At 52.1% G+C, this 24,718-nt stretch overlaps 2 protein-coding genes across 2 annotated transcripts; one reads left to right on the forward strand and one right to left on the reverse strand.

Moving 5' to 3' along the window:
• The first annotated feature begins 3,827 nt into the window (after positions 1-3,827).
• LOC102526361 (interferon-induced transmembrane protein 3-like) lies at positions 3,828-4,929 on the forward strand. Its single transcript, XM_072970699.1, has 2 exons — positions 3,828-4,178; positions 4,657-4,929. The coding sequence occupies exons 1-2, from the start codon at positions 3,930-3,932 to the stop codon at positions 4,846-4,848; spliced, it is 441 nt and encodes a 146-aa protein (XP_072826800.1). The 5' UTR covers positions 3,828-3,929; the 3' UTR covers positions 4,849-4,929.
• A 3,779-nt stretch (positions 4,930-8,708) lies between these two features.
• On the reverse strand, positions 8,709-9,832 carry LOC140698869 (interferon-induced transmembrane protein 1-like). The gene is made up of 2 exons (XM_072970701.1): positions 9,517-9,832; positions 8,709-9,052 (listed from the first exon to the last, which is right to left on the reverse strand). Exons 1-2 carry the CDS (start codon positions 9,700-9,702, stop codon positions 8,861-8,863), a joined length of 378 nt encoding a protein of 125 aa, XP_072826802.1. The 5' UTR covers positions 9,703-9,832; the 3' UTR covers positions 8,709-8,860.
• Positions 9,833-24,718: the final 14,886 nt, after the last annotated feature.

Raw genomic sequence — 24,718 nt, forward strand, 5'->3', positions numbered from 1 at the left:
CCTTGCCTCTGTTTTGAGCTGGTCTTTGGACCTGATCCCCTCGGGGGCAGGAGAGGGCACATCCCTCGAGCTGTCTCCAAGGGAGCGTGTGGCAGGTCCCGGGAAATGGGGTCATGGCTGTGGGTTTCCTGATGTCTTAGGAAGAGCTGGGCTCGGGGCCTGGGTCGGTGTCTCCACAACACAGTGTGGCCCCCTTTCGTGTGAGGCACCTGGGTCCAAAGAATCAGGGGCCTCCAGGCTTTAATCAGGCTCTCCGTGGGGCCCGTCCCCATCCAGCTGGCATCTCCACTGCGGGGGTGGGACGGGAGGACACGTCCGGGGAGGTCTGCACGTCCGCACCCTGGGCCCGTGGCTTCTGGGTGAGAGCCAGGGTCGTGGGGCTGGCTGGTGGGGACGTCTGGAATTGCGCCCCAACACCCACCCTAGCAGGGGAAATACCAGAACCATATCCCACCCTGGGAGGGAGCAGCAATCGCGCCACCTCAAAGCCCAGTGGGAGCGGGGTGCCCCCGACACACTCCTCCATGTCACTGACCAGTCTGAGCCCAGACCCAGACAGTCCTGTCGGGCGCGGTGGATGGCGGCCGATCAGCCCGTGGGAGTCCAAGCGCAGCTGCTGTGCCAGACGGACACCAGCCCGGCCCCGGGGCTGGGCGTGTGGACAGGGATCTGGTGGAGGTGGTCTTTCCTGCCTACCTCTAACGCTGGACACGGGCTGCCTGGGGAGCTGGCGGCGGAACTGTCTGCCACAGGAGGGTTGTGTCAGGCCCACCCAGAGGGAGGCTGGGGTGCCCCGAGCAGCTGGGCCTTTGAGGATGGAAGTGGAACATCCCAGGTCAAACAGGCAAGGCTGTCCTGACCCCGAGTCACCACCGGGGCTTCCCAGTGCCTGTGCCCTGCTCCCGCCCGGGCTGCGGGGGACCCTGGGGACCAGAAGATGGGAAGAATTCCCAGCTTGGTTTTGCCAGAGTGAGGGAGAGAGCTGGACACAGATGGGGCTGGCGCCCCAGCTCATGAAGGGTGGCCTGAACACCCGGAGGGGAGGGTTCCCGTGGGCAGACCCGGAGCGGGACACCGGCCACTCGCTCTGTGGGGAGAACTGGACGCTAACAGAACAGAGGGGACAAAGGTTGTGGCCACCTTCCAGGAGCTGATGGGAGAAGGTGGGAGGTGAGGACCAGGGGCTGGGATGGAGGCAGGGGACCAGGAAGGAAGGGTGAGACATGAACACCCTACTTTCAGGATAAAATCCAGGTTTTGGGCACAGGTGCCCACTTACGGCAATGTTGTGAGCTGATTCGAAGCACAGCCATACTGAAAATTAAACCGGCTAAACTATGAATCATATCAATTATGTAGGAGAAAAGTCAGCATTTCCCAAAGCACAGCTGTGGCGATTAAATTCCCCACGGCCCATGGTCACCTCTGCACTGGAGGCCTCTTCTGTCCGCTGGGTCCGCCACCTGGTGGAAGGCTGCCCAGGGCAGAGCTACGGCCCCGCACCGGCCACAAACACGGATGTCGTGCTGCTGGAGGGAACAGCCTCGGCTGGAGCATCATCCCAGACGCAGGCAGGGGCAGCGCGTCAGGGCCTGCGGGCGACCGCCCCACCCCCGCCGACCTCACCCCAGACCAGGGGCCAGGCCCAGGCCTCAGACTGCCCACGCGTGCACCTCCGCCCAGGCGATCAGGGCGGCCTTCTGGGTCGGTGTGGCCCAGCAGGAGAACAGGCCACACCAGGTGTCTCAAGATGAGGAGGACTTGAAACGAGGAGCGGGTCACAGAGAACGCCTGGGTCCGTGGGCCCAGAGGTGCTCAGGGCGGGGCAGCTGACGCCTGTGAGGGAGCCCAGGGCAGCGGCGGAAGTGGTCAGGACCTGGACAGCTGGAGGAGGCCCCAGGGCCAGAGGCCCGCCTTCTGGGCGGGTATGGGGGCCACTGGCCACCCTGAGCCCACTGGACCCAGCTTGGGTGAGGCCCGTAGGTCCTAGCAGGACAGTCCGGCCTGGACCATCGCATCCCACCCGCTCCTCCACCCAGGTGGTAAGGACGCAGGCGGCACCCAGGACGCTGCCATCCGTTAGTTTCTGGAGAGCTGAGTCCTGGCCTGAGCTGAGCTGACCCCGTCCATCCCTGAGAAGGGGGCATAGGGCCCACAGCCAAGGAGCTGTCCCACCAACACCCAGTTCCTGCGTGAAATGCCAGGGGTGGCGGGAAGGAGGGAGGCAGCGGAGGTGGGCCGCACAAGCACGCAGGCCCTGGGCCCCGAAGCTGCTGCCAAAGGGCTCCCAGCACGGCTGCCTCCTCGGGTCAGCAGCTCCCAGTGTCCTGCTCGTGGGAGCCCTTGGGAGATCATGGGAGGCTCCCCCGGGGCAGGCAACACGGGCTTCTGGGTGCCCACCTGCAGCCAGGCAGGCCCCCAAGCCCGCCTGGAGCTCGGACTCAGAACCGGGACGGCACAGTGCGCGTCAAGGGGAGGGTGTGCAGCTGCGGTGCGGGCTCCGGGGCGCTGCTCCCTCTGGGGGCTGGGGTGTGGGGGCTGTGAGGGGCTGGCAGGGCCCTGCGTGGGGGCAGGGAGGGCCTGCAGCAGGCTTGGGTCCCCAGACCCCCAGGCTGGGGAGGAGCCCCCAGGGCCTGACCACACCCCTATATAGGGGTGGGGGCGGCTGGGGCAGGAGTGACTTGAGTAGGAAGGGAAGCAGAATTCATCACCCCAAAATACGCCTCCTTGTCCTATCGACCATTTGGAGCTGGGTACACCGCGGAGATGCTCTGAAGCTGAGTAAAGGTCGCACTTTGCAAGAGACATTTACTGCACAGGGGGAACCTGTTTGTAAGGCTGTCTCCTCTTGTGCCAGGAAGGGGGACGACTCCTTTCTCGAAAGTCTTGTGGCTGGAGGAGGCAGGACTTGGGGCTGCATGAGGCCGGACCCTTGTTCGTGTGCTGTTCTGGGTCCCCCCGCAACGGGCCTCTCCCCCCAGCGCCATTGGTCTCTGGTGGAGGTGGCACTTCGGGTGGTGGCCCTGATACAGGAAAACATGGGGCGAGAGGATGGCCGTGTCCCATGTCGGGTCTGAGCCCCTGGGACGCGCCCCGCCAAGTGAGGGTCCTTGGCGTCTCGCAGGTAAGAATTCCGGATCGAGCCACGACTGAGACAAAGTGGATTTACTCCTTAGACCGCGTGTGGGGCTGCTCCCGTGGGGAGGGATCCAGAGGCCGCGAGGCGCGGGGTTGCTAGCTTCTCTGGGCTCGCGAGCTGCTCCTGCTGACAAGTGGGAGGGTTGTTCCAACCACTCCGGGGAAGGGGCAGGGGTTCCCAGGAACGGGGCCGCTGCCCACTTTTTGACCTTTTATGGTCAGCCTCGGAACTGCCCCGGCCCCTGTGGGAGGGCCCTTCAGCAGGCTCCTACTTTACAATGAGCCCACGCGAGGCTCAAGATCAACCGGCACCAAACCTCCCGAAATATTGGTGCTAATGGCCGTGTGGTTCCTTTAATGGCTGTGCCCTGCCTGCCTCCCTCCTGTCGCAGCTTCAGCCATTTCGGGGAGTTTCTCAGTTTTCCTGGGTGTCTCCCATGCACACAGGATGCAACGCACGTTATTCAACTGATATTTACTTTTCCCCAGTTAACCTGTCTTTTCGAAACAGGGGATCTCAGCCAAGTCAGGCCATGGAGGGAGGAAGGAAAATGTTCGGCCACCTCCAGCCTCTGGGACAGGAAGCGCCCTCTGAGCCCCCGGCCCCCCTCCCGCCCACCCCTGTGTAACCTGACACGCAGCGGTTCAGCCCGCCCCCAGTACCAGCCCATTTCCGTTTCCCAAAACTCCAGGCAAGAGAAATTTTAGAGAAATCGAAACTACTGGGGAGAGGGTGGGTCCCCCCGAGCACCGTGCCGCCGTCCCAACCGCAGCTTCTCTCTTCTGGCACCATGAACCGCGTCGCCCAGGCCGCCTTCCCCGGTGCCCACGTGGGCATACCCCCGGCGTATGAGATGCTCAAGGAGGAGCACGAGGTGGGGGTGCTGGGGGCTTCCCAGAGCCCGGCCCCCGTGACGACCACTGTGATCAACATCCGCAGTGAGACCTCCGTGCCCGACCACATCGTCTGGTCCCTGTTCAACACCCTCTTCCTGAACGTGTGCTGCCTGGGCTTCGTGGCATTCGCCTACTCTGTGAAGGTGGGAGGGTGCCTGGGGGAAGGAGCGTGAGCCCGGCGAGGCCCCTGCCCAGACGGCACGTGGGCTGTGGGAGGCCTTGTGCATATAGTTCTGTGTGTGCGTGCGTGTGTGTGCGTGTGGGCGAGCGCACGCCCAGGCGTGCAGGTCGTGATGAGGTTGCAGGGGTGCGTGGGGATGACCAGCGTCAGCCTTTTGCCCCGTGGTGGGGCGGGCGGCCAGTAGGAGGCCAGAGCAGAGGGACGGTGAGCCCTGGGGCCTCCTGGACAGGCTGAGAGTCTGTGAGGAGGGAGATCCAGGCCCCAGGAGGGGAGGGAGGGCCCGCTGGGCACGGTCGTGCTCAGGCTATGGGGAGACGGGCAGGGGTGGGTCCCCAATGGGTGAATGGACACCGGGGGACCAGCAGGGAGGACCTGAGTCTTGGCACCTGGCCTTCACCCGGCCCGGCCCCAGGTCCCCCTCACCATCTCTCCTCCCCCAGTCCAGGGACCGGAAGATGGTGGGCGACATCCTTGGGGCCCAGAGCTACGCCTCCACCGCCAAGTGCCTGAACGTCTGCGCCCTGGTGCTGGGCATCCTTCTGACCATCGTGTTCATCATTATTTTTGCCACTGGCTCCCTGATGATTTTCCAGGCGATTTCACAGATTGTAAAGGAGTATGGAGGCTACTAGTAGCTGCCCGCGGCCACCCCTTCACAGCAGTTTATACACACCCCCGTCTACAGCTGAATAAAAGCCGGCGTTCCTGTGTGAGGCTGCTGTGTTCTCACCTGGGGAGGGCGCCCTGCTGAGAGCTCCCGCCTGCCCCTGAGACAGCCCAGCCCCCCTCTCCCTCCTGCTCTGCTGCCCAGGGGCCTGAGCCCCGGCCCCAGACAGGTCCTCTGGGGGCGGGCTGTGCTCGGTCCAACTCCCTTGCCTGTCGAGAAAAGAAAAACGAGAGAGAGAGAGAGAAAGGCCGCAGAAGCCTGCAAAAGAGAGAAAAGAGAGAAAAGGCTCTTTTGGGGAGCTTTAGGATCTGCAACTGGGAGGCACACATTCGAGTAGCAAGTCAAATGTGCTCCGAGGGAAGTCAACACGGTGGGGGTTACAAAGACAAAGACATTCCTGAGAAGTTACAGGGCTGTTTCAGAGCTGGGACTGGGGCCAGCAGGCTTTGAGGCTCACGTCGCAGCTGACTGGTTGCTAACGTGAGGTTTGCAGGGAGTGAAGAAAGTGAGTCCCCGGTGGTCCCAGGGTGTGAGGGTGGGTGTCAGCTCCACGTCCCGTGGGCTCTGGGGCTGTCTGAGACCCTACCATGGGGCTGCATTTGGTGGTCCGTAGCCCTCAACCCGGGGTCCCCATCAGTGGGAGGGCTGCAGGAGCCCTTGGTCCACCTGTGGAGGGACGGCCCCGGCGGTCCCTGCTTTTCAGGCGGAGGAGACCCCCTGCCCTGGAAATCAGCCCCCCGTCCGGTTTTGCCGTGGCCTCCAGACTTGTGGGCACAGGAGTGGCCCCGGGGCAGACCCTGCCCACAACCAGCTGGGCAGGTGCGGTGTGAGCTGGGGTGGCCATCGCCTGCCCCTTCCTCCCCGCCACCTGACCCCAGCTGTGGGCCCTCCTGTGAGTGGAAAATATCACCTGCCGTGTCCGTGAGCAAAGGATGTTGCAGCCACCAAGTCCTCAGCCACGGCAGCCACCCGGGACCCTGAGCCCTGAGGGTCTCAGGCGGGGAGAGCCCAGGACACTGGCCCTAGGAGCTCAGCTGCACCTCAAAGGAAGGATTCCAAGGAGCCCAGGCTCTGGCGTCTTCCCAGACACAGAGACACCTGAAATTCCTTACCCTGAGATAGCTGGTCTTATTAACAGTACTCTTTTGATGTGCCGACCGCCTGGGGTCTTACCAAGCTCCTGTGTATCCTGGCTCCTCCCCGCTCTCGGGGCAGCCCTTCAGAGCCATCTGCCTCCCGGCTTGAAGTCCTCAGAGAGCCCACCAGATAAAACATAATTTTAACTCTCAGGCCGTGCAGTTCTTCAGTCCGTGAGCCCCAGCCCTCACCCGCACCCCTTTTCTGTTCCCGGCAGCAGAACCTGAGTCCAGGAAATGGGGTGTTGGCGTCCCAGGGCGGGCCATGGAGAAGCCCCCTCCCCCGGGCGATCTGACTCCTGTCAGCAGGCGTGGGGACAGAGCCCGGGAAGGTTGGCCCTGGAGGAGGGACGGCAAGCCGACCTGGCGCTCTGGGTTGGGAAGGACCGACCCCAAGGGGGGAAGGGGCCAACAGCCAGCAAAGCATTGGAGTCTGGAGCAGGCGCTGCCCAGCGGCACGGACCCTGCTGGGGTGGGCTGGGCAGATGGAATCTTCCGGACCAGCAGTGCCTGGCAAGGGAGCCGGCGGTGCGCGGCCAGAAGCAGCCCTCTGTCCCCCCAGGAGCACAGGTGTCCTGTTCCGCCCTCGTGCCCCCTCAGCAGGAGTCGTGAGGTGCGGCTTCCTCCAGGCAAAGCAGAAGAGCATTCTCTCCCCAGGGCTATTCGGAAAGTGTCCAGAAATGCCTCTGACGCTGCTGCCGCCCACCTGTGCGCCCGGTCCTGGCTCTGTGTCCTCCTGGCCCACCATCCCAACCCCTCCATGCCCTCCTCTCCCCCTCCGCGCCCTCCTCCGCCGCCTCCTTGCCCTCCTCTCCCCCTCCACTCCCTCCTCCGCCGCCTCCTTGCCCTCCTCTCCCCCTCCTTGCCCTCCTCCGCCGCCTCCTTGCCCTCCTCTCCCCCTCCGCGCCCTCCTCCGCCGCCTCCTTGCCCTCCTCTCCCCCTCCGCTCCCTCCTCCGCCGCCTCCTTGCCCTCCTCTCCCCCTCCTTGCCCTCCTCTCCCCCTCCGCTCCCTCCTCCGCCGCCTCCTTGCCCTCCTCTCCCCCTCCGCGCCCTCCTCCGCCGCCTCCATGCCCTCCTCTCCCCCTCCACTCCCTCCTCCGCCGCCTCCTTGCCCTCCTCTCCCCCTCCACTCCCTCCTCCGCCGCCTCCTTGCCCTCCTCTCCCCCTCCGCGCCCTCCTCCGCCGCCTCCTTGCCCTCCTCTCCCCCTCCGCGCCCTCCTCCGCCGCCTCCATGCCCTCCTCTCCCCCTCCGCGCCCTCCTCCGCCGCCTCCTTGCCCTCCTCTCCCCCTCCGCGCCCTCCTCCCCCACCTCCGCGCCCTCCTCCTCCCACTTCACTGTTCTCCCAGCTCTGGGCCCTCCAACGTTCAGTGCTCCCAGCTCGCCCATTTCTCTCAGCCCCGCATAGATCGTCCACCTCACCAGGCAGCGCTCACCTGCAGGTGACACAGGACACTGTAACTGCCCACGTCAGAACAGAGCTGGTGGTGTGGCTCCAAGGGTTAGAGCTGCTCAGGACCCAGCGGTCAGCACCCAGGACCTTGGAAGGGACCTACAGTTCCCCTGCGCGATGCCTGGGACCTCACCTGCTTATTTTGGAAAGCTCCAGATCCCTAGTTCTTTGCTAGCTGCCAAGAGAGGGGGTCTTCCCCTGGCAGGAGCCTAATCCTGAGTCAGTGGAGCGCAGGTGGGGTTGGGCTCAATGCCCATCGCCCTTCTGGACGGCTGCCCAGCAGGGGAATGTGGGACCCGCCTAGTCTGCCCTGTTGGGGCTGGGGTCAGGGTCATGCGTTCTGGCCCCCAGCCCCACCTTGGAGAAAGTCCTTTTGGACCTAGAGGGGCAGGTCTGCCAGCCTCCCCTCCTCCAGGACCCACCTTCCCTGGGCTGAGCCTCCCGTGATGAAGTGGGACCCGAGAGAGAGTGGGCAGCCTCTTCTGAGACACCGTCCACCAGTGAGGACCCCAAGCAGCGTGGCCTCGGAGTTTGGCCACTGCGGGGGGTGGGCGCCCTTCCCTCCTGGGTGCCTGGACTCAAGGGAACCCAGCGTGAAGAGCTGAGACTTCAGCGAGAGCCAACAGGACTTGGCCTCAGCTGACTGAGCGTGCCCAGGGGCAGGTGGAGAAGGGGTCACCTTCTCGACACAAGGCGAGGCTGCCTGGGCTCCTCCTGCCTCCCCAGGGTGACGCCCAGCACACTCGGGGTAGCGTGCAGGGCACGGTGGTCTGTGGCAGGGTGCCCCTTCCCCACCCACCAACTCCCTCTGGGGCCTCAGAGATGGGAGCACAGGTCTGGGGCCTTTCTCCCGCATTGGGCTGAGGACGGTCCCCACCTCTCTGGGTGCAGCCCAGGCTCTGGCAAAGGTTCACACCCAACACCCCAGGGTCCCCAGTTTCTGGGAGACCCTTCCCGGGACACCGAGCAGTCGCTCAGCCAGCAGGGCCAGGCGGGTTTGGTGGGAGGAAGTGGTCTTTCCTCTGGGGGTTTCTGTTCATCCAGGTGAATCACCGGCTCTGCTATCTGCTTCTGCAGTCAGGCCACTGGGGACTCCCAGCCGTGCCCCCTCCCCAGGGACTTCACTGCACCCTCACATCTGGGGACTCCCAGCCGTGCCCCCTCCCCAGGGACTTCACTGCACCCTCACATCTGGGGACTCCCAGCTGTGCCCCCTTCCCAGGGACTTCACTGCACCCTCACATACAAGTGCACTTTATTCGATTCAGTTGTCATCAGGTGTGTGTATAAACTGCTGTGTAAAGGGGTGTGGGGAGAGCAGGCTCCCAGCCCCAGGGGCAGGGACAGCAGTGGATGGTGGAAGACCTGGGCTGCCTTCCATTGGTAGCTCTTAGTAGCCTCTATTCTTCTTCATAAACTCTGACGTGATATGGTTGGCCATAGGGTATAAAAATACCAGAAGAACGATGACTCCAATGGTCCCGAGGATGCCCAGCACCAGGGCACAGACGTTCAGGCACTTGGCAGTGGCGGCATGGCTCTGGGCCCCAAGGACGTCGCCCACCATCTTCCGGTCCCTGGACTGGGGGAGAGATGGTGAGGGGGACCTGGGGCCGGGCCGGGTGAAGGCCAGGTGCCAAGACTCAGGTCCTCCCTGCTGTCCCCCGGTGTCCATTCACCCACTGGGGACCCACCCCTGCCCGTCCCCCCACAGCCTGAGCACGACCGTGCCCAGCGGGCCCTCCCTCCCCTCCTGGGGCCTGGATCTCCCTCCTCACAGACTCTCAGCCTGTCCAGGAGGCCCCAGGGCTCACCGTCCCTCTGCTCTGGCCTCCTACTGGCCGCCCGCCCCACCACGGGGCAAAAGGCTGACGCTGGTCATCCCCACGCACCCCTGCAACCTCATCACGACCTGCACGCCTGGGCGTGTGCTCGCCCACACGCACACACACACAGAACTATATGCACAAGGCCTCCCACAGCCCACGTGCCGTCTGGGCAGGGGCCTCGCCGGGCTCACGCTCCTTCCCCCAGGCACCCTCCCACCTTCACAGAGTAGGCGAATGCCACGAAGCCCAGGCAGCACACGTTCAGGAAGAGGGTGTTGAACAGGGACCAGACGATGTGGTCGGGCACGGAGGTCTCCGTGGGGATCTGGATCATGGTGGACATCACGGGGGCTGGGTTCTGGGGAACCCCCAGCACCCCGACCTCATGCTCCTCCTTGTACATGTTGGCGTTGGGGAAAGCAGATGCTGCTCGCAGAGGGAACGAAGGAGACGGTGTTTCTCGAGGCTGAGTTGGAGCAGTTGTGCTCTCTGGCCAGCCTAGTGCAGAGTGGGCCCTCCCCTTCTGGTTTGGTTTCTATTTCTCGGTAGTTTCTATTTCCTGTTGTTTCTGAACTGCTGAATTGTCTGGAAAATAGGAGGGTTGGACAACTAACTGGGTGCCTGGTAGGATTTTATGAGCCCTGTCCTTCCAAGGCGGGGCTGCTTTCCTCGAGGTCCCGCTGGCAGCCTTCCTGGCTAGATGGAGGCCTGGTTTCCAGGCTGTCTGGGGAGAACACTTGAGCTAATTACCCATGAGATTATGATACAGGACTTTCTTTTTCTTATTTTCTTTAATTTGGGTAAAATATATACAACATAAAATTTACCGTCTTTTTTTTATTTGAGTAAAGGTAGATTTGTTTGGAGAAATACCCAGTGCGCAGCGGGCAGGCTGTTTCAGGAGGCGAGAGAAAGGCCACGAGTTGCTGCAGTTGGGAGCCCAGGTTAGAGTAAAAGTAGATGCACACTCCACAGACAGAGTGCGGGCCGTCTCTGAAGAGGAGGGGGCAGAAAGGGCCGCCAAAATTTACCACCCTAATCCCGCCTCGGTGCAGAGCTCGGGACACTAAACTCACTCACATGGTTTAGCAGCCATCACACCATCACCTCCAGGACTCGTCCGACTTCCCAGACTGACACCCTGTCCCCAGTGAACACTCAGCCTCCAGCCCCTGGCCCCGGGATCGGCTTCCTGACTCTGTGACTGTGACTCCCCCAGGGGCCTCACCGCACAGGAGTGGAATCAGAGCGTTTGTCCTCCTGTGTCTTCTTATGTCACCAAGTGTAACGTCCTCAGGGTTCGTCCACATTGTAGCATGAACTGAAGGACGAATGACATACACTTGTCTTATTTTAACGACCAGTAGAAGCCTCTTCTCTGGCCGCTTTGCCAGGCTTCCCGGTGGCTTCCGTTCCCAGCGGTGGTGTGTCTGTGCAGCAGGCTTTCCGGGGAGGAGCCTCCTGTCTGGGGGGAGAAAGGAACTGTGGGCCTGGGGTGCGGGGGCTTGGTCTGCTCTTTAGGGGCCAGAGCAGCAAACTGGGAGTGCTGAGGGCACAGGCGGCAGAAGTGTCTGAGAGCAGGAGCTGCGTCAGAGGCCCGTCCCTTGGCATCAGCGATGCCTGCCTTGGGTGCGTGGCACAGAGACCCCCGGATGAACTCTCGCCCAGCAGGGACGGGGAGGCAGGCTAGAAGCTGGCCCGGGAGCTCGGGGTCATCCCGAGCTAGGCGCCTCCTCTCCTCCTGCCCGCTGCCCGCAGAGAGGGATTTCTGTCCTTCCTGGACCTCCAGGCCCTGTGTCCACATCCACGCAGCACAAAGCGAGAGGCAGGCCAAGAGCCGAGGGTGTGCTGACTTGGTTCTGTTCTCCACCGGGAGCATCATGGTTCCTGTGGGCTCATGCAGCCGGCTTCCTCTTCCCTCCCATTGGCCGAGGCTGTTTCCCACGGTCACCGCCTGGGAAGTCAAGGTTTAGAGGAAGGCACGTGACTAACCCACCCAAAGTGGGTGCTGTGGGTGAGGGAGGAGGGCAGAACGGGTCTTGGGGTGACATCTGGCAGGGCCCACCACCCCGGGGCTTACTCTCCCTCTGCTCTGGCCCCTCTGCTGGCCCCTCGTCCCGTTAAGGGTTAGTGTCCTTTCAGTACCATCGTCTGGACCAGACTCAAGGTCTGAACCTGAAGTGTGAAGGTGTAGCTTCTCTAATTAGTCTGAGAAGGAGGACTATCGGTTGTTGGAGACATGGGGCCGACCATCCTCATGTGTGTCCCTGCAGCCTCGCCGTGAATGTGCACTGGGAACGATCCCCCAAGACACAGGATCCGTGGCTCCCTATTTGAGTGGAAAACCCTAGTCCCCTGAACTTGCCTCAAGACATACGTGGGAACTGTAAGTGGCAGCGCACAGGTTCCTACTCACATGGAGCCCGTGGTCTGCAGTCCTCATTTGTGGACGTCTGCTGGCCAGTCCTTCCCCACCCTCACACTCCACATTAGAAACTCTTGGTGTTTACCAGCCAGAGTGGGATTGGGTCTGTCTTAAAAACCAAACTGGGTCTAGAAATGAACTAGGTCCAATTTACGCTGGCCTGGGTCCAGTGCCAGGCCTTGGGGGAGTAAAACCTTATGTGCAGACTGAGAGCTAGTAGGAATCCGCAAGTGAAAAAGAAGCCCCATAACCTGGTAGGAACAGGTTGGCCTCCTAACCTGAGGACTCCCGTGTTGGGATACGTTGGCCGTGGGATGGGTTATACTGACTCTGCGTCACCCACCAATCTCAAGGAAATTTTGGAGCAGTGAGAGGCACAGTGAGTCTGGCAGAACCTCTACCTAGCAGCACAGCCCTCGAGGAGTCCGTCTGGCTCCCAGGGTACCAAAGGCTCAGCTAAAAGAAAGCAGCTCGCCACCCCCTGGCATGACTGGCCAGTTTGTATCTGGGAGCCGTGGCCCCAGGAGCTGCAGAGGTTACAAAGCTGGCAAGGTCTCACCACAACCACCCAGAGTCACAGTGCCGCACATGAGGAATGTTGTAAATAGGTGTGCTCATTTAAGGAGTGGACTTGAAAGCAAAGTTTCCCAAATCAAAGAAAGCAAACGGGATACCGATTTTTATTGGTATGTGGAAGCTTCCAAAAGGCTTCAAAATCCCAAAATACCTCCATTTAAAAATTAGTTACAAAAGGCTAATGAAACTGTAAAGACACAAGGTCATAATGAAAAGTCCACCAAACTATTAGCTTTGTAGCTAATGCAGCTCCGAGGCCCAGCATCTAAAATAAGACCCCCGCGTCAGACTCTTCTAGGGACCTCATTAAAGCCTGGCCCACCGAGCCATGTCACCATTGGAATCAACTGGGACCCTGGAAAGAAGATGGTCCTCAAAGGGAATCTTTCAACATCAACCCAAATGCCTTCATATCTACCCCCAAAGGAGACCCCCAGTTCTCCTCCCAGAACTGATGGGACTCCGAGGGGTCTCTGGTAAACCGTTGTGTTATTCCCTTATACAGCCAAGGAAGCTAACAATAAAGTCAATGGAAAACTGGAGCCTGCAGAGAGGATCTTGGGAGAGCTGACAGAAGCCAGAGAGAGCTGAGAACTCTTACCGGAGTCAGCTGTCCCAAATCTCTGTCTATAGTGCCCAGCTGAGAGGGAAAATAAAACTTCACGTTGTTGCTTCCTTTCCAAACCAAACCCACTGGTTACTTATCCTTTCTCTACCAAGGAGAGCTACTGTCTTTTTTCTTGTCTCGTTTTGTGCCCTAAGACCACGGCTTGGTGTTCTGCCTGCCTCAGACATGCAGGCTGTCAGCTCCCTTGGGCTGTCTTTGAGGGTGACTCTGGATCTGGGGAAGGGAGTGACCTTTACACCTCTTTGAGGACGCCACTTGTGTCCATGGACTTGTTTAATACTGTCAGAAATAGTTACTGTTTGTCCTGGCTGAAACCTGACAAGATATTTAAAAAGATTTAGTAACTCTTATGTCAATGAAAACTTACTCAGTTTATCTAAGAAAGAAATGGAAAATTTAACCTGAGCCAAATATGAGGATCATAACCCAGGAAGAGCATCTTAGAAATCTCTGAGAATTGTTCTGCCCATTAGAAGTCAAGGTCAATTTCTGGCGTACAACGTAATGTTTCAGTCACACATATACATACATATATTCCTTTTCATATTCTTTTTCATTACAGGCCAATGTAAGATATTGAATAAATTTCTCTGTGCCACACAGAAGAAATTTGTTTGCTGTATATCTGTTTTATATATAGTAGTCAGTATCTGCCAATCTCAAACTCCCAATTTATCCCTTCCCACCACCTTTACCCACTGGTAATCGAAGTTTATTCTCTATGTCTGTGAGTCTGTTTCTGTTTTGCAAATAAGTTCATTTGTGTCTTCTTTTTTTTTAAAGATTCCACATATAAGTGATATCATATGGTATTTTTCTTTCTCTTTCTGGCTTACTTCTCTTAGAATGACGATCTCCAGGTCCATCCTTGTTGCTGCAGATGGCACTCTTTCATTCGTTTTTATGGCTGAGTAGTATTCCATTGCATAAAGATATTCACATCTTCTTTATCCAGTCATCTGTCGATGGACATTTAGGCTGTTTCCATGTCTTGGCTATGGTAAATGGTGCTGCTGTGAATATTGGGGTGCACGTGTCTTTTTGAATTATGGTTCCCTCTGGATATATGCCCAGGAGTGGGATTGCTGGGTCATAGGGTAAGTCTATTTTCAGTCTGTTGAGGAATCTCCACACTGTTTTCCATAACAGCCGCACCAAACTGCATTCCCACAACAGTGCAGCAGGTTCCCTTTTCTCACGGCCTCTCCAGCATTTATCATTCACGGGCTTTGGAATGATGGGCATCCTGACTGGTGTGAGGTGGTACCGCATTGTAGTTTGGATTTGCATTACTCTAATGATTAGCAGCACTGAGCATTTTTTCATGAGCCTGTTGGCCATTTGTATGTCTTCACTGGGGAATTGCTTGTTTAGGTCTTCTGCCCATTTTTGGATTGGCTTGTTTGTTTTTTGGTTATTAAGTTGTATGATCTGTTTGTATGTTCTGGAAATTGAGCCCTTGTCAGTTGCGTCGTACGAAAATACGTTCTCCCATTCCGTAGGCTGTCTTTTCGTTTTGTTTTTAGTTTCCTTTGCTGTGCAAAAGCTTATAAGCTTAATTGGGTCCTATCTGTTTATTCTTGCTTTTATTTCTATTGCCTGGGTAGATGGCCCGAGGAGAACACTGCTGAGATCTGTGTCAGAGAATGTTTTGCTGTGCTTTCTTCTGGGAGGTTTACAGTGTCTTGTCTTACGTTTAAGTCTTCAAGCCATTTTGAGTTTATTTTTGTGTATGGCATGAGGGAGCGTTCTCACTTCATTGATTTACAAGTGGCTGTCCAGCTTTCCCAACGCCATTTGCTGAAGAGACTGTCTTTTCTGCACTGTATCTTCTTGTCTTCTTTGTCAAAGATTAGTTGACTGTGGGCGTGAGGGTTTGTCTCTGGGCTCTCTGATCTGTTCCATTGATCTGTGTGTCTGTTTTTGTGCCAATACCACACTCTTTTGATTACTGTAGCTCTGTAGTATTGTCTGAAGTCTGGGAGGATTATTCCTCCAGCTTTGTTCTTTTTCTTCAGTATTGCTTTGGCAATTCTGAGTCTTTTAGGGTTCCATGTAAGTTTTAGGATTATTTGTTCTGGTTCTGTGAAAAATGTCCTGAATAATTTGATAGGGATCACATTACATCTGTAGATTGCTTTGGGTTGTTTTGCCATTTTAAACAATACTAATTCTTCCAACCCAAGAACATGGGATATCTTTCCACTTCTTTACGTCATATTTAATTTTCTTAGTCAATGTTTTGTAGTTCTCTGTGTGTAAGTCTTTACTTCCTTGGTCAGATTTATTCCTAAGTATTTTATTGTTTTGGATGCACTTTCAAAAAAGGGATTGTGTTTTTACTTTCCTTTTCTGATATTTCCTTGTTGGTGTAAAGAAATGCAACAGATTTCTGTATGTTAATCTTATATCCTGCTACATTGCCAAATGCTTTTACCAGCTCTAGTAGTTTTTGTGTGGGGCAATTAGGGTTTTCTATATATAGTATCATGTCATCTGCATATAATGACAATTTTACCTCTTCTCTTCCAATTTGGGTCCCTTTCATTTCTTTTTCTTGTCTAATTGCCATGGCTGGGATTTCCAAGACTATGTTGAATTGAAGTGGTGAGAGTGGGCGTCCATGTGTTGTTCTAGATTTTAGCAGGAAGGCTTTCAACTTTTCACCATTGAATAGTGTGCTGGCTGTAGGTTTGTCCTAAATAGCTTTTATTATGCTGAGATGGGTCGTTGGCGTCATAATATCAATGTACACACACACCCCGTATGTGGAGAGAGCTGATGGCTAATCTAAAAGTTTATTAAACTACACAGGCTTATAAAGCAAAAGAGAACAATATGGAAAATGTTTAACTATGGTTTGACATTTTATGACTCCCTAGACACACAGATTGTTTTAAGGTCAGGATCTTAAGATCCTTTGATATTTTTGATAGATTACACTCGTCATGGAGCCAGTGAGCCTTAAATCTTATCAGGGCGGAACATATAGGAAAATAGCTGCTTGACGACATTCTTTCTGACTCAGGCGGCTGTGCCTGTCTTAGGTTGCCCCCCGCTGGGGATCTTACCCGTCATTGGCTAACCAGCCTTCTCACCTCAGAGTCTGCAGCCTTTTATAACTTGTTTACCACTCCAGCCCAAGGCTCATTCCTTTGTTCACATGATCGGGGGGCTACATATGTTCCCTCAGTATAGAGTTACTTTGGTTAGAGTTTTTATCATAAGTCGGTGTTGAATTTTATCAAATGTTTTTTGTGCATCTATTGATATGATCAAGTGATTTTTGTCATTTCTTTTGTTGATGTGGTGTATCACATTGATTTATGTGTGTTGTACCATCCTTGTGTGCCTGGAATGAACCCAACTTGATCATGGTGTAGAATCTTTTTTATTTGTTGTTGGATTCTGTTTGCTAATATGTTTTGAGGATTTTTGCATCTTTGTTCATCAAGGATATTGGACTATAGTTTTCTTTTTTGATAGTAACTTTGTCTGGCTTTGGTATCAGGGTGATGGTGGCTCCATAGAATAAGTTTGGGAGTATTCCGTCTTCTTCAGTCTTTGGAAGAGTTTGGGAAGGTTCGATATGAGCTCTTCTTTGTGTGTTTGATAGGATTCCCCAGTGGAGCCATCTGGTCCTGGACTTTTGTTTGTAGGGAGGTGTTTATTGCTGATTCTACTTCACTTCTAGTGATTGGTCTGATTGGTCAAATAATCTATTTCTTCTTGATTCAGTTTTGGTGGACTGTATGTTTCTAGAAACTTGTCCATTTCTTCTAAGTTGTCCAATTTATTGCCATTTATTTGTTCATAGTATTCTCTTATGATTTTTAAAATTTCTGTGGTATTGATTGTAATGTCTTCATTTTCATTTCTTATTTTGTTTATCTGTGTTCTCTCTCCCTTTTCTTTGGGGTGAGCCTGGTCAGAAGTTTGCCTATTTTGTTTATTCTTTCAAAAAGCCAACTCTTGGTTTGATTGATTTTTTCTATTTTTTTAATCTTTATTTTATTTCTTTACTCCCTGATCTTTATTATTTCTTTCCTTCTGCTGACTTCAGGTTTTGTTGGTTCTTCTTTTTCTAATTCTTTTAGGTGGTAGGTTAGGTTGTTTATTTGAGATTGTTCTTGTTTTTTGAGGAAGCCTATATTGCTACGAACTTCCCTCTTAGGACTGCTTTTGTTGCATCCCATAGATTTTGTGTGGTTGAGTTTTCATTGTCATTTATCTCAAGGTATTTTTAAATTTCTTCTTTGAGTTCATCATAGACCCATTGGTTTTTTTAGTAGCATGTTGTTTAGTCTCCATGCTGTCATTTTTTTTTTTCTCATTTGTTTTTCTGTGGTTGATTTCTAGTTTCATGCCATTGTGGTCAGAGAAGATGCTTGAAATAATTTCTATCCTCTTAAATTTGTTGAGGCTTCTTTTGTGCCTGAGTATGTGGTCTAGCCTAGAGAATGTTCCATGAGCACTTGAAAAAAAAATGTATATTCTGTTTTGGAGTGATGTAAAGTCCTTAAAATATTAACCAAGTTCAACTGTTCTATTGTGTCATTTAGGATCTCCATTGTCTTATTGAGTTTCTGTCTGGAAGACATTTCCAATGATGTTAGTAAGGTGTTAAAATCTCCTACTATGAGTGTGTTCCCATCAGTTTCTTCCTTTATGTCTGTTAGTTTTTGTCTTATATATTTAGGTGCTCCTATACTGGGTACATACATGTGACCTAGTGTCACCTCCTCACCTGCACTGCCTCTCTGATCGTTGTGCAGTGCCCTACTTTGTCTCTCTCTATGGCCTTTGCTTTAAAGTCTATTTTGTCTGATATGGGTATTGCTGCTCTCACTTTCTTGTCATTTCCATTTGCATGAAATATCTTCTTCCGTCCTCTCACTTTCAATTTATGTGTGTCCTTCACTCTAAAGTGGGTCTCTTGTAGGCAGCATATTGTAGGCTTTTGTTTTTATTATCCAATCTGCTACTCTATGTCTTTTGATTGGAGCATTTAGTCCATTGGCATTTATAGTACTTACTGATAGATGTGTGTTTATTGCCATTTTGAACTTTGTTTTCCAGTTGACTGGTATTTCTTCTTTGTTCTTTCTTTTCCCTTCTGTTTTTCTTTTTGTGGTTTGATAATTTTCTTTTGCACTAGCTTGGTTTCTTTTTGGGTTTTATAACTTTATTGTATGCTTTTGATTTGTGCTTACCCTGTTTTTTTAAGTATGTTAACCCATTACTATATCTGTTTGTTTTAGACTGGTAGTCATGTAGGCTCAAACACATCCTAAAAAGAATGAAGACTAAAAGAAAAAAAATATATTTCCTTGCTCCCCTCTCCCACTTTTATGATGTTGATGTCTTTTTTTTTTCAGCAACTTTATATTTATTCTCTTGCTGCTCACTGTAGTTATCACATTTCTGGTTATGGTTTTCTCATTTCTCTAGCTTCCTGCTTCTCCATTTAGAGTAGATCTTTTAATATTTCTTTTAGGATAGGTTTAGTATTTCTGAATTCTTTCAGTTTCTGCTTGTCTGTGGCATTCTTTATTTCTCCTTCTGCTCTAAAGGATAGTCCTGCCAGATGGAGTGTCCTAGGTTGCAGCTTTTCCTCATTCAAGACTTTGCCACTCCCTTCTGGCCTGCAGTGTTTGCGTAGAAAAATCAGCTGAAAGCCTTATGGGAGTTCCCGTGTAACTAACTCTTTGTTTTTCTCTTGCTGCCTTTAGAATCATTTCTTTATCTTTAACTTTGACCATCTTAATTATAGCATGTCTTGGTGTAGGTCTCTTTGGGTTTTTCTTATTTGAGATCTTCCTGTACTTGGATATCTGTTTCCTTCTTTAGGTTTGGAAAGTTTTCAGTCATGATTTCTTCAAATACCTCTTCAATCACTTTTTCTCTTTCTTCTCCTTCTGGGACCCCTATTATGTCAGGTTGGCATGCTTTATATTATCCCATAGGTCCCTTATATTGCTTTCAGTGGTTTTTGCTTGCTTTTCTATCTGCTATTCTGATTGGGTGATTTCTGTTATCCTGTCTTCTACGCCACTTGTTCATTCCTCTGCATGGTCCAGTCTGCTTTTGACTGCCTTTAATTAGGCTTTTATCCCAGCCATTGAGTTTTCTGTTTTTAACTGGCTCCTCTTCATAGTTTCTGTTTCCTTTTCATAGTATTTTCTGTCTTTATTCATAGTCTCTTTTATTTCCTTCAGTGCTTTTATCAGCCCCTTTTTGAAATCAGGATGTAGTACACTGTTGAGGTCTATCTCATTGTTCATTCTTTCAGGGGATTTCTCTTGTTCATTTAATTGGCAGAGGTTCCTCTGCTTCTTCATTTTACTTATATCTCTCTGGCTCTGTGGATTTAGGAGCATCAGTTATCTACTGTGGTCTTGAAGGCAGTTTTATTTCTTGTATTTAAAGTGGGAGCATTCCCGTGTAGACTGTGTGTGTCTGATAGTGTTGCTGTGATGGCTGTTCTTGGTACGGGTGGCTGCCACGTCTTTCTTCCGTGTGTGTCGGCTGTTGTCCCGTTGACTGGGGGTGTGGTTGGTGCTGTGTGATCAGGGCCTGCCCTCATTGTTGTTGTTGAGCGGGGCCTCCTTTCCCGTTCTGTGGTTGTCACAGCCTTGACAGGGTCTGGGTCTGCTCCTGTTGCTGGCATAGAGGCTTCTAGACCTGTTTCTGAGCTGCAGTGTGTGGTCAGTAGGGTTGGAGTGCTTCCACTGGGAAGAAGAGTCTCTGAGTGTGCCTCCACAGAAGCTGGCCCCTGGGCAGTGCTCTCTGTGGAGTCATCTGTCATGTGTTATGTGGGCTTACAAAGTACTCTTTGTTGATGTTGCTTTTGTTCTTGCCTTAGTTGCAGGAATGTCGGCCACCTGCTCTGGTGTCCCCCAGGTTCTGAGCCCCAGGAACCACCAGTGCAGTCCACCAATGTCAGGCACTAGGACCTGCCATAGACAGCATGCAGTCACATGCCTGAATCCGTGGTGCACCGCAGGGTCAGCACAGAGCACAGCCCCACCTCCACGTACATTATGTACACAAGCCTGTTGTAAACACCCATACTCGCCCCCATTGTCAGCCAGAACTTTGCTCACTGCCTGTTCATCCCAGAGGTGTGGGTCAACAAAGGAACCTATGGAACAAATTCACCCTCTCTGCCTGAGGCTGTAAAGAAATCTCAGTCCTGCCTGTGAAGTTGTAAGGCCCCTGGGTATGAATTAAGCTTGCAGCAGCAATGGCTATGACTAAGCCCCACTTCTCTTCTCTGAGGATTCACCAACAATGGAGCCAAGCAGACAGTGGCTATGGCTTGGCTGCATTGTGCCCCTCTTCCCTATGCACAGCAACAGTGATGCTTTCTTATGGGGGTCCCAGGCTGTTCTGTTCTGCACACACCCCCAGCCAGGGTTCACATGGCCCTCTAGTTCCCTGAGGCTGCCTCTGTGCAGCAGGCCCCAGCCCTCTCCCTGGACTCATCACAGATCTCCGGCTTGTGCCTGCCAACCTGAGTCTAGGGCTAGAGATCACAGGGACCTCCGTGTCAGTTTCTCCTAGTTTTGTCTGCCAAGGGGCTGGGACTTTCTCCTCCAAGCCTCAGAACCTCCACTTCTGTCCCTGCTGATCTCCCAGTTGGAGAGGAGGCTTCCTAGTGTGAGGGTGCCTTTCTTCCTTTACTGCCCCCTCTCTGCAGAACTGGTCCTGCACCGATTTTCTTTTTCTTTTTCTCTCTTACCAAATTTTATGCAAATCCTCCTGTATTTCTAAGCAGGAGACACTCTGCCAGAGCTCAGTAGATGATCTATGCGATTTGATGAGTTTGCAGATGTAATTCTTAGTGTATTTGTGGGAAAGGGTGAGCTGTGAGTCTCTCTACTCTGCCATCTTGGCACCTCCCTCTCCAGAACTCAGTGCCTGGTGTCTTGACAGTCCAACATCCTTTGTTACTGATATGGCAGGTGACATTCTTTGTCCAAGTACCTCCTCTTTGTCATAAATTCAACCAATGTTTGGGAGGCATTTCATGATCAGTTTTGTCCTACAGCACTAGGAAGGCTCATTCCTAGATTTGGCAAAGATTCTGTTGATAGTCCATTCAATGTGTTAACTTTGGATCAGGCCCTGTTGATCACCTAAAATTCTCTGGATCAGCTGTCTTACTAGTCCAAGAAATGTCCTCCTATTTTGCTTCTTCCCATATCTAGCTTCGCACTATTACAATTATTCTACATAGAGTTTTATGTATGTGATCATCTGTCTCAAGACTTTTCATATCATTTTGTCCGAGGCCTAGTTACACATTTGGTAACAACAGTCTTCCAGAACATGCAAGATACAGGAAATACAGCCAGCAACATCAATAAGGGGCTAGTGCAACAGAAGGAGACACAACCCATAAATGATTTGTAACCAATGACAGCAAATTAAAACGATGATTAGTAAAATCTAGTTATAATCTGGTCACAATAAACCGTCAAGTTTAGAAGGGAACCAGCTGGAGAAGCCAAATTCTGGGGGGATCGGGCGGAGAGAGAAAGAAAAATGTCTCATCTTCGTTCACAGAGGTGTACTTTACCACTTGCTGTGCTCATACATAAGAGAAAAGATTTTTCTGGAAAACAAAGATTAAAAGCCAATATATTTCAGAAAAAGCCGTAAAATTACAAATCGTGTCTGTCAGTTCTCTCAGCCCCATGTAGTTAATTCCTTTCGACATGGATGACTTCGTCACGTCTCCCTTAAAGCCTTGTGATTTCTTACCCAGTTCAGTGATATGACCTAATAACTATCAGAAACTTACACTTGTCAGAAAGTCCTTTTTGTGAATCTTCTTGAAGATCTTCATTTTATAAAAGCATCAGAGTAAAACAATGATTATAAATGACAAGACAAAATGACATGGTTAAAGATCTGATTACAATGCGATTGACAAGAAACATGGCTATTTCTGTGACATACGACATTTTAAGATCATAGTTAGAATTATGACTGATAACATTATACCAGGGCAATCAGATTGTTTAGGAATTCCATCTTAATTTTAGAATATTTATATTAAAGACATTTTCCCATAAAATATACACCTAAGGTTTATCTCCACTCACTTGACAATGCTTCTCAAGTAACTTACCATAGCAGAAAGCCTAATTAGTTTAACATTTCTCTCTGATTTGCCTCAGGGTTTCTTTGAAGCAAGCACTCTAGAGTTAACTGGAGGTCAAAAGAACTTCAATTAGGATTTTGTATGTAACCACTTTTTATGGTTAACCTCTTAAACATACTAATTTTTATAAACTTTTATCTCAATGCTATCAACTTTTATACCTTAAACTTTCGTTTCCATTAAAACCCTGTCCACAAGTCTTGGTCTTACAGAGAGTCATAGAAATTTTCCTTACTTTTCCTCAGTTTTTATTCAGACCATTTTATCTATTTTGTGTAAGATGCTCTCGGGCCCCCCAGAGAGGGGCTGAGCCAGAGCCTCAGGCCCTCTCGTCAATCCTTTAACTTGATTAATTGTTGATTAACTGTTGCCCTAAGTATCTGTTGATCAGTGTAATTTTCTTCCCGTCTTTTAAATAAATAAACAAACATTTTAAACTGGGGTGAATGGATTGGACTTTTTTGGGGCCTCACAATGTTGGGGACCAATTGTGGTCCCTCTGGCACACCCAACCTCAGGTAGTGCTGTATCAAACCTTCGATTTAATCCCATTAATGTCCATTTTATTTATCCCATTGTTAAATAACTGTCTAGAGTTTTTTTACCCTTTTGGGATGAGTCCCTTTAAAATTTCCACCTTGTTCGGAAAAGTATCTAGACTTTCCTTTCAGTATTTTTTTCTTATTTACCTGTTAATTAACCTAATTAACATTAATTATTCAAGTGTTTTTATTAGCATCTGTAAGAACTGTTGTGGGATTCAGCACACCGGTGTGCGGGTAGTAAAGGAATTTACCAAAGACAAAGGACGAAGGTAGAAAAGGGATTCTTTAGCTGCGCTGCCGGATGGCAGCGGGGCACAGACAGCAGGGCTGTGTGCCCCGGGGTCCGTATGCCCCGGGGGTCTGTGTGCCCCGGGGGTCTGTTGCTGAGGTCCTTCACAGGAGGGGGACCTTTTACTGCTGTGCTGATGTGACATCGGGCACGAGGGGTCGGGGGTGTGAGGCCGGCCGGTGCACATGTCTCTGACTGGCTGGGGTGGAGGTAACAGGGAAGGGAGTGGGGGTGGGGTGAGAGGGTGGGGCTCCCGGACTGGGCAGAGGCTGTGACCGGCAGGCTCCCAGCCGCTGCCTAGAGCAGACCATTCTGTAGGGTGGTGCGTTCAGCTGAGGCAGGTACGTGCTAGGAAAGGAATGTTCTTTGTTATCTTTAAAGGGCAGCAGCCTGACGCCTGGGGGCCTAGGAACAGGAATCTGCCAGGTGTCTGTGGACCCACAAGACCCACTGAGGGGAAGGGGAGACCACAAATAAGTCTTCCCAAATAGGTTTTTTTTGTTTGTTTGTTTTAAACTAAAGGAGTTGTTAGATTAATATATATACACAAATATCTTTCTCCACCTTCTAATTTGTTTCCCCACCACCACCACGTAGGTACCAATAAACCAGCTGCCTATGATGAGGCCTCTCTGAAAATTTACATTAAGAGTTTTTCCAATTTGAAGGATCCATCATCTGGACATTAATTAGATATATCTTCCTAGTGACTCAAACCAGTAAGATGCAAAAGGCACGAGAGTGTGAAGGATGTAGCCTTCACAAGATCTAGAAAGTTTATCCCCCAAAATAGTGTAAGCAAGTAAAGGCCTTCATGGCCCAGTCTGAGGTAGTGAAGGTTAAGGTGGCAAAGAGCCCCTGAGAGTTAGTGCAGTCAGATAAGGGACTGCTCAGAACCCCAGTCTGTTTGACTGGCTGCCAGATGGACACCATACTTGTAGCTTCTGGATGGCAGAGACCAGGTTCTCAAAACACACACACAGACGCACACACACCCCCTGCTGAAGACCAGGCGGAGCGCTCACATCTCAAAGACACGAAGTGTGCTCCTCCTAGAAGGGCTTGGTCAGAGTTCTGAAAAGATGTTTTATCAAGCTGGCTTTTTTTTACTTCACTACGTAGACAATAAAAGAGCTCCATTTTAGTCATTTTCAAGGTGAGATTTTCTTTAATTCCCAATTAAGTACTTGCAGTTGTAAGCTTTGTACATACACAGACCTGACTGGGGTGTAAGTCGGAGGCTGGCAATCTGTCATTCTTTTTTCTTTTGTTTTGAAAGTTTTGCCCCCTGTTCTGAGGTGGGTCAGTAGAGATAATTCAAATGAGTGGGTTTCCCTATAGAGACGTCTGCAGGGTGTCGACTGGAAAGAAAACACCCACACACACAACCTAAAAGTTGAGACTGATGTTTTATTCGGCGGACTTTCTGAGGACTTCAAGCCTGGGAGACAGGCTCCCGGAATCCTCCTCCAGAGGGGTGGGGGAGGAGCCAGGAGACACAGGAGTTTTTGCAACAAAGACCAGGCAGTCAGAACGTCAAAAAGTACTGTTAATTAAAGAACGCCGACGTCCAAGGTAAGGAATGTAGCGCTTTTCTGTGTCTGGGGAGAGCCCGGCGTCTGGGCTCCTTGGAACCCTCCCTTTGATGTCTCCTCCACTATCTAGGACTGGTGTCCTGTCCTCCAGCCTGAGTCCCCTCACGCACATGGTCAGGGGCGGCTGCAGTGCCTGATGGCTTGATGGCCCCAACATCCTTTGTTTACTGATATGGCAGGGGACACCCT

The sequence above is a fragment of the Vicugna pacos genome, chromosome 10 (assembly GCF_048564905.1).
Source record: "Vicugna pacos chromosome 10, VicPac4, whole genome shotgun sequence".
Lineage (NCBI taxonomy): Eukaryota > Metazoa > Chordata > Mammalia > Artiodactyla > Camelidae > Vicugna > Vicugna pacos.

Excerpts from the sequence above, each read along its gene's own strand:
- LOC102526361 (XM_072970699.1), top strand. The coding sequence starts at position 3,930 with ATGAACCGCGTCGCCCAGGCCGCCTTCCCCGGTGCCCACGTGGGCATA. Across the intron at positions 4,179-4,656 it reads CATTCGCCTACTCTGTGAAG|TCCAGGGACCGGAAGATGGT; the intron begins GTGGGAGGGTGC and ends CTCCTCCCCCAG.
- LOC140698869 (XM_072970701.1), bottom strand. The coding sequence starts at position 9,702 with ATGTACAAGGAGGAGCATGAGGTCGGGGTGCTGGGGGTTCCCCAGAAC. Across the intron at positions 9,053-9,516 it reads CATTCGCCTACTCTGTGAAG|TCCAGGGACCGGAAGATGGT; the intron begins GTGGGAGGGTGC and ends TCTCTCCCCCAG.